At 41.8% G+C, this 12,127-nt stretch overlaps 1 protein-coding gene across 1 annotated transcript in view; it reads left to right on the forward strand.

Annotated features, from left to right (window-relative positions):
* The first annotated feature begins 4,663 nt into the window (after positions 1-4,663).
* LOC139958868 (uncharacterized) overlaps positions 4,664-12,127 on the forward strand; it is a 16,389-nt gene continuing 8,925 nt past the window's right edge. The window contains exons 1-2 of the mRNA XM_071956269.1: positions 4,664-5,055; positions 11,235-11,331. Of these exons, the coding sequence (XP_071812370.1) occupies positions 4,862-5,055; positions 11,235-11,331 (291 nt within the window). The 5' untranslated portion in view covers positions 4,664-4,861. The remainder of the gene's footprint in view (positions 5,056-11,234; positions 11,332-12,127) is intronic.

The following is a 12,127-nucleotide window of genomic DNA, read 5'->3' on the forward strand; positions in this document are numbered from 1 at the left end:
TAACACCATTAGTACTTCACAAAAAGCCTAGTCCATAACACCACCAACCTGAAAGTTGTACCACTCAAACCGGCCATCTCTCAGTCTTGAGTACTTGCAAACCTAACAATTCTCACTAGTACTTTGAGAATGAGTACAATTTACGCTGGTTAAGTATCCTTGAAAGAATATTCGAGACGTGATGCTGCTTATAACTTTTACCACTCCCCATCGAGTTAAGAAAGCGTTCAAGATCGATACCATCGTATGGGAGACATCATATTTTAAAAAGTGTCTCTGTGGGTTGTCTTATTGTAATATAATGTCATACTGCCCAAGAGGATTAACGTTTTCTCTGTTTCTTTTAAATTATTAAAGTTCGAAATTTGACAACCTTGACACTGACACCAAATGTTCATCATAGGGTCAAGTTAATAGCTACATGCCCTTAGCCAGATTTCGAATTTTAGGAGGGAGATGGGGTTCACAAAAGTTGACTGACATCCGTCCTGGGAAGGGGTTGTAAGAGGATTGTTTCCCCGACCCTGCCGATTTTGTACTTGGTTAACGGGGGTGCAAAATAATAAAAAAGAAAGTATCAACATTGAGCTATTATTTCCATCACTTTATCTACATTCGTAAATTACCAGTTTAATTAACAACACTCAATTCAAATTGTTCCTCTTTTATTCTTGTATCAAGAACAAGATGCTGCTTTATGTTATCTTTTAAACGTGAATGATGTTTGTGTGGTAAATTTTAATTGGTCCGTTTAATTGGCCTATACCTGTCAATACTGCAGTACATGTCCAAATTTGAAGGCGCCGCAACGGCACAAACTACATGAATAGGACTCAGAGTACTATAGTAAGTTTGGCACATAACTACATGCATCAAGTAATCATTAGCATATCATACCATGCTATAAGTAGCATATAGAGTATAATTTATTATAGCCATTTATTTTTCTTTTGCCATTTAAAAAAAAAGAAGTATTTTCTGTGGTGCATCGCGGGAGGGGGGGGGGGTGTCCCTTCGTCATGTACGTTGTCAATCAAGTTTTGAAGAGTATACATTGTCCAAAATGTGCAATGTTGTCAAAATTGTTCTCTGTACTGAGAAAATGCATTTTTTGGGGGGGTAGAAATATATTTCTCCTCTATATGAAAAAGTGTGTTAAAAGAATATTAACGAAAAAATACAAAACCATTCTCAGTTGAATTGTTTCGTTAATATTCGTCAATCTGCGAGCTGTTTCCATATAGAAATTCATATTGCCAATAAGAAATTGATATCCTCCACCTGGTGATTATTTCAGCAACCAACTTCAGCCATCGTAATATCCCTTTAATATGGATATATGTATTGCATCTTGGTGCTACCCAGCGTAACCATAACAATGGACGTCGCTGTTATATCGGTCCTATAGCAGAGCCGTAAATATCTATATATTTCTTTTCCTACATGATCTATACTGTTTTCATACCGCTGACAATTTCTCCGAACCAAATAAACACGATTTTATGTATTGTATGTATGTATGTATTTTAGATCTTCTTGCAAGCAGGAACTCGCGAAGAAGCCTCATTGGCTTATCAAAGCCGCAAGCTGACCGAAGTCAGCGGAGACTGGCAGTCTCCGCTAAGGTTCATATTTAACGTCTGTGAGTATGAATTGTCAATTACCATCAACTCTGTGACTGGACGACATACATTAATCTTGGAGTGACTCGAACTGGGGTCCTAATCAGGTGCGTATCCAGGGGGGGCGTTGGGGGCGCGCGCCCCCCGGGTAAGAAAAAGAGGAGAGAAAAAAAAGAGAAGAAAAAAGGAAAAAAGAAGGGAAAAAAGAGGAGGAGGAGAGGAAGGAAGGGAAAAGAAAAAGAAGAAAGAGAGAAAAAGGAGAAAAGGAGGGAGTAAAAGAAAAACTCGAAGACACCGGGAAGAGAAAGAGGAACAGTGACATCATTACAGCGCTGAATGGTAGCCAGTGACGGATCAATGATTTCGTAAAAGTGTGACTCACCCTACCCCTTACACCGACAACTCCATTTTTGACGTTTCCATTTTCCTCTCTCACTAATGATCTATATATGGTCTATCATAACGCGTGTGTAGAATTGTGCTATGAAACCAACTGTGGCTGGTCTCGAACTCGACCGTGTCGTCGGGGAACATGACGATTTTTGAGATGGGGGCGACCGCCCGCCCCCCCCCCTTCAGCATTTTTTTAAATGATATCGCTAAGTAATTTCAAAATAGAAAGTGCTTAGATGCAACTTACAAGGCCTGGGAAGTGTCATTTCCAGCGATCTGGGAGACATTTTCGGCCAAAATTTCTTGTACGCTTCGCGCTAACAAATGGTCCTGGGTAGTGCCATTTCCAGCGATCTGGGAGACACTTTCGGCCAAAATTTTCTTGTACGCTTCGCGCCAACCTATGGTGGCGCTACGCTTAGATAATTTGCCTACAGGCTTCGCCCCTCCCTTGGCAAATTCCTCGCTACGCGCCTGTTCGAATTTGTAACGCAAACAGCAGATATCACATCATATCAGTGAGCATGAAAATGGCGTTCCAGGATGAAAAGCCTCAAAACTGTCCGACTTGCCTGGAAAAATAACCAAAAATTTTCGCGCGCGAGGCGCGCGTTCAACGGGGTAATGTCAATATCATATAAGCAAACACCGGTTATTACATCGCATGCCATCATGTACTGTACGGTCCGTTCAAATTGCGCAGTATACCGTGGGATGCTAATGTAAACAACGACATGTCTCATGTAGATGTATAAAAAGCATGGAGGTCCAATTATGTCAATACTCTCTTTTACATTAGTAATGGCGAATTAGGGGCTGCACCCCGCCGCGCAGTGGCGGAGCGTCCATACGGTCAGGGGGGCGGATGCCCCCCCCCCCCGACGGACTCAAATGGACTGCTGGCGCCTTTGTCAGCTCTTTACCACTTTTTACTTATTCTACATTATTCACTTTTTTTATTGCGCTCTCATCTACTTATTGACATTTGTCACATTTTGTTGCTGTAATTTGGCGATGACACCTTATTCTTCGTTTATCTGCAAATTAGCCAGGACCAGAAAGGGTCATTTCCGACGATCTAGGGAGTATCTTTACTCAAAAATTTTCTGTACGCTACGCGCCAACCAGTGGTGGTGCTCCGCTTAGATAGTGTCGAAAGCGCCCCTACAGACCATTCTCGCCCCTCCTGACCAATACCCCTAGCTCCGCCACTGCCGCCGCGCCTCCTACGCCTATGTGTGTAGTGTTCGGTTTCGGAAATATCTGCTATTTTTTTCATTTCCTTCAACCAAGTTTTATAATAGCCGTTATAAGAGGTTTTAATATTTGTACACCAATAAATTAACTGTGTCTGAATTTTCGAAAATTTTTGACCAACATTCTGCATCACACTTCCCTCTACTCGTGCAATTTTGGCCGGTTTCTTAGTGGTTGAAGGAAGTTTTTCTATATTGGTTGTCCATAGATGAAATTTTGTACAACATTATGGGTATGTTTTGAAGTAATTTTATTCACGAGAAATGTGAATTTTCTAATTCTGAACAAATATGGGGCTTAAAACCTTGAAAAGTGGGGCTGACGGGTATTGTGGGCCGCGACGTAGAATCACATACAAAAGCAAAGACCCACAGGAGATGCGATCAGGTCGAATATGATGTGTGCCGGGTTGACAACCTTCAAAAAGGTTATGGATGGAAAAAAAAAACAATTAGGAAATACTTGGTTCTCAGGCAAAAGGTGTACATCTGGTTGGTCATTTCAAGCCCGAGAAGTGCCGTTTCCGGTGATCTGGGGGGTATCAAAATAAGAAATTTTCTTGTACGCTGCGCGCCAACCGATGGTGGCGCTCCGCTTAGATAGTAGTTCGCGCCCCCCGGGTTTGAAAATCCTGGATACGCGCCTGCTAATGATTGGAAGGCACAGGCGTTAACCACTGAGCTAACACTCTTTGATTGCGTAAAGGCCTTCACATTAGCATGCGAACAAAGCGGATGAACTTGCATACACAAACGGTTAATTTATAGATAAAGTTTCCACTTGTGTAGTCTGGCCGAATGAAAACAGTGATATAGGAACAGAAGATAAGGCGCATAAAACATATGTAGTTTGTCTTGCACAATAGAAAATAAGTTTCAAGAATATCTCTTCTTCAATAATTATGAACAAAGTTGCACATATACCACTATATAGCGATCAACGCAGGGTACCGTTTTGATCTGCAGTCAGATAACATCAGCATCTCAAATATCGCGGAACTAAATTGGACTAGAGGTCCTTTTCTATGTCATTTTCAATTTCAAATTTATTTCTCATATGTTTATACAAGATTAATACAAAACTAACATTACAGTAGAAATTTTAACATGTGAAGGACGCTAGAAAAACAGCTGTTATCTCAGCTAGTGACCAAGTAGAAATATAAACAATTAAACACTTAAATTAAGTATATATAAAGTTATATAAAGTAAAGGTTATACAAAGTAACTCTTATTGGAGCTAGAGTTTCTTTCTGTAAAGAAACTCTCTTTGGGCCCAGAGCCGTATATACGGCTCTGATTTGGCCTAGAGTTCCTCGGAACTCTAAATGGGCCGAAATGACAGCGCCCTCTAATCATCTCGAGTATGACTGGAGCGACCCACTTTCTCAACTCTTTTATTGACAGTATGAGTAATGCGATTTTCCAATTCAGTCTATTTAAAGGTTCCGAACTGTTCATATTGTCAATAAGTGCATGTGCTATGAACCGTGAATTGCAAGCTTAATATGGAGTGATATACTATAGCATGCTAGAATTGTCCCAAAATATCTGATATATATTATACAGTCAATATATACCCATGGAACTATGCCCTGTAAAAACATGGATATTGGAAAAGTGTGTAGGTTACTGTGGTTCACACAGTACCTGTTCTTTGCTATAACAACGGGATGTAACGGTAAAGGTACCGGCGAATGCACCACGAAGGGAACTTGCAAGTGCGTTTACGACGATGGTTCACATATTGATTTGCACGAAATTGCAAAGAAAGACTATTTTGCGTGAGTTACCGGTATATGTGGAGTGATTTACATTATCGCATGTAGGCCTGTAGGTATGTGCTATGTGCTGGTTGTACAGGGGTAGCATAGGGGACAGGGGCGGATGCAGGGGGGGCCGACCCGGCCCCGGCCCCCCCTTTTTGGAAATCAGTTGCGTTTTTTTATGTGGGAGTACTTCAAATTCCTAATAGGCATAACTTGGTGACAGAAAAGCCTAATATATATCCAGCTGCTCTTCCCTGAAACGCGATCGTTTTTATTCCAAATTTGAAACTAAGGCAATTACCAGGCCTACGCGACATCACGTATTAATTAGATACGGCTCAGTACTATAGTGCTGACTATTACTGTCAGGGAAAATCAATGCACAGTTAGCAAGTATATCATAATTACCTGAATGAAACGGGGTGTAGGCGGTTTTACACTATCTAACGCAACGTAGTCGCCAAGAACCTGAAGTATTTTTAAGGGAGGGCCCAAGGAACATGAACTTATAGCATGCTCCTCGTGGTGAAACATAATTGCACCTATTAGGTGAATTCAGTGTACTGTTAATAGTAGGAGAGACTAGTGTAGGTTCTTATGACCAACTAGACCGGTTTCTGCTCTCAAACTTTATAGGAGGAGCTTCATCAGTAGTAGCCTTTGAATATTTTATATTCGGCCTGGGCGTCTCGTTCTCAAAATGCATCTATTTTCTGTGCACGAGTTTTTATGGACTCATAGTGCAGCTATAAGAGCATCTAAAAGAGCTTCGTGTGAACCTTGAGAGTCAGCTGATTTTTCGTTAGTATGAAACCTTGAGTTAACAAGTAAACCTTTGAGATTTTTGGCCCTTTTGTATAGGCTAGAATCGGTTCTTTTGGAAACAGTTTGGATAATTCCGCGTGCAGGGGCGTAGCGAGCGGGGGGGGGGGGGTGGGTAGTGTATATAATAATTTGGTCGCTGTCGGCAAATTTTGGGTCTGTCGGCAAAAGGAGAAAAGGTGAAGAGAGCGGAAGGGGAAGAAAGAAGGAAAGCTGAATAGAGAAAAGGAGAACGGAGCTTCTTTATCGGTTATTTCGATTTTCCAGTTCTTCATCTGATAAACTCATTCACCAATCCAATCACCCGACGCCTGCAAGTTAAAAACCTCTCGGCAAATAACTGATAATGTCACGGCCGTCAGTATAGCTACTGTAGCCAGGCTCAGCTAAGCGAGTGCCAGAATCGCCGGCAACTCAGTGAAAGAAATGGAATTAAAGGCTTCCGTATAGGCCGTAGCCCATGAGTCGTGCTATCGTGTGCAACGTGTTGTTATTATCCTCTGTTCAGAATGACGTCATAACAGATGTCATTCGTTCTCCGTGGAAAACTTAAGGGCACGGCTCACGAATTGTACACAATTTTTAACGTTTCTCGCTTGTATATCAATGAATGTTGTTATTTCTCATTACCGGAAAGTTTTCTGAACATTTTCATCACGGAGTTTCACTATTTCAACGATCGGTGAAAGAGAAAACACAGTTCGATAATTGGTCCCAATTAATTCTTCTTCTGCCGACTGCCATAAAAATAATATCGAAATGGAAATTCTACGGTGCCAAATTTGACTTAAAATATGCACCAGATTGCATCTAAGGACGTTTCAAAACTACAAATTTTCCAAAGGGGAGGGGGGCACCCCCTCCCCTTAGACCCCTCCCCCATTTCAGTCACCACTTCCAGATCCGTCGGCAAATCAAATTTGACTTAAAATATGCACCAGATTGCATCTAAGGACGTTTCAAAACTACAAATTTTCCAAAGGGGAGGGGTAGACCCCCTACCCTTAGACCCCTCCCCCATTTCAGTCACCACTTCCAGATCCGTCGGCAAATCAAATTTGACTTAAAATATGCACCAGATTGCATCTAAGGACGTTTCAAAACTAAAAAAATTCCAAAGGGGAGGGCGACACCCCCTCCCATTAGACCCCTCCCCCATTTCAGTCACCACTTCCAGATCCGTCGGCAAGTCAAATTTGACTTAAAATATGCACCAGATTGCATCTAAGGACGTTTCAAAACTAAAAAATTTCCAAAGGGGAGTGGGACCCCCCTCCCATTATACCCCTCCCCCATTTCAGTCACCACTTCCAGATCCGTCGGCAAATCAAATTCTCTCGGTCGGTGATCCGTTTCCGCTTATTATCGGGCCCTCCCTTAAAAATACTTCAGGTTCTTGGCGACTACGTTGCGTTAGATAGTGTAAAACCGCCTACACCCCCCTTTCATTAATAAGTATATCATAATTATCTCATTGAACATATCTTGTTTTATGTTTTTTCTTGGGGTGAATCTGGCGTCATAATTTTCGCGCAAAAGAAAAAACGAATCGACGCAATAATAGTGTATGCATTGTACATGCACTGTTGAGCGTTCTTAAATATGTGTCTATCGAGAAAAAATATGTGCACAAAAAAGCGTGTCTGCAACGTTTCTGGTTTTTCTAGTTTTTGGCGAAATGTTTCACCATTTTGCATCTAAGCACTCACAATTAACCAAAAATTTCCAAGGGGGAGGGGCCCCTCCCCTAGACCCCTCCCCCAGGACGCAGATTACTAAAGTGCTACCATCGGGATGTCGGCCCCCCTTTCTCAAAATCCTGGATCCGCCCCTGGGGGAGGCTATACATGAAGCAATGGATGCATGTGGTTTATAACAATATAATTATATAGGTCAATGTCTAACCATTTACAGATACTTTTGTTATACCACACCCCCTCCCCTTCCACAAGTGTTATTGTCCTCTCAATACATGGGTTATGTAGCAACGCTATTAGCGAGTTTCCTCGTGTGTGTGTGTGGGGGGGGGTGAGGGGGAAAGAGGAAGTTATTTGGTGCACGAAACTTGGCAAAGGAAGGAACTTATATGCATTTAAAATATTTTATCGTGTTTGTGCATGTAGGTAAACTGGCGCAAAGGATAAGATATTTCTGTTAGGAACAGGCAAACATTGTATTGTCGTGTAAACTGACCACTGTTTATCTATACCAATGCATGACCTTTGTTGTAATCAGGAGCGGATCCAGAATTTTAACCGGGAAAGGAGGAGGTGTAGTCTGCTCGGTGCGTTGAAGCCGACTGCCATGAAGATTAAGGGTTTCCTTCCGAGTATAGTTATAGGCAAATTAATATACGTACATAAAATATCCCTTAAAAGTTTAATAATAATAATAATTTTTTCTCCAGATTTGACTACATGAAGCCTGATGAATGAACCAAAAATTTCCAAGGGGGAGGGGCCCCTCCCCTAGACCCCTCCCCCAGGACGCAGATTACTAAAGTGCTACCATCGGGATGTCGGCCCCCCTTTCTCAAAATCCTGGATCCGCCCCTGGGGGAGGCTATACATGAAGCAATGGATGCATGTGGTTTATAACAATATAATTATATAGGTCAATGTCTAACCATTTACAGATACTTTTGTTATACCACACCCCCTCCCCTTCCACAAGTGTTATTGTCCTCTCAATACATGGGTTATGTAGCAACGCTATTAGCGAGTTTCCTCGTGTGTGTGTGTGTGGGGGGGGTGAGGGGGAAAGAGGAAGTTATTTGGAAAACTTAAGGGCACGGCTCACGAATTGTACACAATTTTTAACGTTTCTCGCTTGTATATCAATGAATGTTGTTATTTCTCATTACCGGAAAGTTTTCTGAACATTTTCATCACGGAGTTTCACTATTTCAACGATCGGTGAAAGAGAAAACACAGTTCGATAATTGGTCCCAATTAATTCTTCTTCTGCCGACTGCCATAAAAATAATATCGAAATGGAAATTCTACGGTGCCAAATTTGACTTAAAATATGCACCAGATTGCATCTAAGGACGTTTCAAAACTACAAATTTTCCAAAGGGGAGGGGGGCACCCCCTCCCCTTAGACCCCTCCCCCATTTCAGTCACCACTTCCAGATCCGTCGGCAAATCAAATTTGACTTAAAATATGCACCAGATTGCATCTAAGGACGTTTCAAAACTACAAATTTTCCAAAGGGGAGGGGTAGACCCCCTACCCTTAGACCCCTCCCCCATTTCAGTCACCACTTCCAGATCCGTCGGCAAATCAAATTTGACTTAAAATATGCACCAGATTGCATCTAAGGACGTTTCAAAACTAAAAAAATTCCAAAGGGGAGGGCGACACCCCCTCCCATTAGACCCCTCCCCCATTTCAGTCACCACTTCCAGATCCGTCGGCAAGTCAAATTTGACTTAAAATATGCACCAGATTGCATCTAAGGACGTTTCAAAACTAAAAAATTTCCAAAGGGGAGTGGGACCCCCCTCCCATTATACCCCTCCCCCATTTCAGTCACCACTTCCAGATCCGTCGGCAAATCAAATTCTCTCGGTCGGTGATCCGTTTCCGCTTATTATCGGGCCCTCCCTTAAAAATACTTCAGGTTCTTGGCGACTACGTTGCGTTAGATAGTGTAAAACCGCCTACACCCCCCTTTCATTAATAAGTATATCATAATTATCTCATTGAACATATCTTGTTTTATGTTTTTTCTTGGGGTGAATCTGGCGTCATAATTTTCGCGCAAAAGAAAAAACGAATCGACGCAATAATAGTGTATGCATTGTACATGCACTGTTGAGCGTTCTTAAATATGTGTCTATCGAGAAAAAATATGTGCACAAAAAAGCGTGTCTGCAACGTTTCTGGTTTTTCTAGTTTTTGGCGAAATGTTTCACCATTTTGCATCTAAGCACTCACAATTAACCAAAAATTTCCAAGGGGGAGGGGCCCCTCCCCTAGACCCCTCCCCCAGGACGCAGATTACTAAAGTGCTACCATCGGGATGTCGGCCCCCCCTTTCTCAAAATCCTGGATCCGCCCCTGGGGGAGGCTATACATGAAGCAATGGATGCATGTGGTTTATAACAATATAATTATATAGGTCAATGTCTAACCATTTACAGATACTTTTGTTATACCACACCCCCTCCCCTTCCACAAGTGTTATTGTCCTCTCAATACATGGGTTATGTAGCAACGCTATTAGCGAGTTTCCTCGTGTGTGTGTGTGGGGGGGGGGGGTGAGGGGGAAAGAGGAAGTTATTTGGTGCACGAAACTTGGCAAAGGAAGGAACTTATATGCATTTAAAATATTTTATCGTGTTTGTGCATGTAGGTAAACTGGCGCAAAGGATATGATATTTCTGTTAGGAACAGGCAAACATTGTATTGTCGTGTAAACTGACCACTGTTTATCTATACCAATGCATGACCTTTGTTGTAATCAGGAGCGGATCCAGAATTTTAACCGGGAAAGGAGGAGGTGTAGTCTGCTCGGTGCGTTGAAGCCGACTGCCATGAAGATTAAGGGTTTCCTTCCGAGTATAGTTATAGGCAAATTAATATACGTACATAAAATATCCCTTAAAAGTTTAATAATAATAATAATTTTTTCTCCAGATTTGACTACATGAAGCCTGATGAATGAACCAAAAATTTCCAAGGGGGAGGGGCCCCTCCCCTAGACCCCTCCCCCAGGACGCAGATTACTAAAGTGCTACCATCGGGATGTCGGCCCCCCTTTCTCAAAATCCTGGATCCGCCCCTGGGGGAGGCTATACATGAAGCAATGGATGCATGTGGTTTATAACAATATAATTATATAGGTCAATGTCTAACCATTTACAGATACTTTTGTTATACCACACCCCCTCCCCTTCCACAAGTGTTATTGTCCTCTCAATACATGGGTTATGTAGCAACGCTATTAGCGAGTTTCCTCGTGTGTGTGTGTGTGGGGGGGGGGGGGGTGAGGGGGAAAGAGGAAGTTATTTGGTGCACGAAACTTGGCAAAGGAAGGAACTTATATGCATTTAAAATATTTTATCGTGTTTGTGCATGTAGGTAAACTGGCGCAAAGGATAAGATATTTCTGTTAGGAACAGGCAAACATTGTATTGTCGTGTAAACTGACCACTGTTTATCTATACCAATGCATGACCTTTGTTGTAATCAGGAGCGGATCCAGAATTTTAACCGGGAAAGGAGGAGGTGTAGTCTGCTCGGTGCGTTGAAGCCGACTGCCATGAAGATTAAGGGTTTCCTTCCGAGTATAGTTATAGGCAAATTAATATACGTACATAAAATATCCCTTAAAAGTTTAATAATAATAATAATTTTTTCTCCAGATTTGACTACATGAAGCCTGATGAATTGGGCAGTGTGTTTATGTACGCATACAATCCTTGTTATCCAGTCAATGATGACGAATGTAAAGGCGTGGCTGTAAGTGTTCTATCTCTCCACGTCATATCCCCCCACCCCCGCCCCAGCCCCTTCCCCTCATCTCGCTCCAATTCACTCTTCGCTCTCTTCATGTATATAGTCAAGGTTGACCCTACCGTTCTTTGTATTGGTATATATATCCGCTTCAGTACCCCATACAGTCTGGAGAATGCCCCGAATATATATGTATTTTATATCCTCCTGCAAGCAGGAACTCGCGAAGAAGCCTCAATGGCTTATCTAAGCCGCAAGCTGACCGAAGTCAGTCTCTTACATTCATATTTAACGTCCATGATTATGAATTGTCAATTGTCAACAACTCTGTAACTGGACGACATATACATTAATCTGGGAGTGAGTCGAACCGGGGACCTTATGATTGGAAGACACCGGCGTTAACCACTGAGCTAACACTCCGAATATATAACAAAAATAATTACATTACTGAATATTGCTTCAGACATTTGCTTTTAAATAATGATACGTTTGGAGGATGTGTATGTGTGTGTGGGGGGGGGGGTGGTGTATTTCGGTCAAATCCATTCATAGTGGGTGACACTGTGTCATGAATGGGGTTATGATATTGTTTGCATTGTCCCTCAAATGCATGTAAGTCCCGTTTTACATTGATGAATAATTCAAAGTAAAGATATTCCAACTCCTGCAACACACATATCAACATATATACCATTTTAGTTTTTAATATCTCATGATACATGTTAATCTTACGTTCATAAAAAATTGATTAATAATAAACCAGGCGTAATATTTTTATACATTTATTTCATTTCATAAC

Source organism: Apostichopus japonicus, chromosome 18 (assembly GCF_037975245.1).
Source record: "Apostichopus japonicus isolate 1M-3 chromosome 18, ASM3797524v1, whole genome shotgun sequence".
NCBI lineage: Eukaryota > Metazoa > Echinodermata > Holothuroidea > Aspidochirotida > Stichopodidae > Apostichopus > Apostichopus japonicus.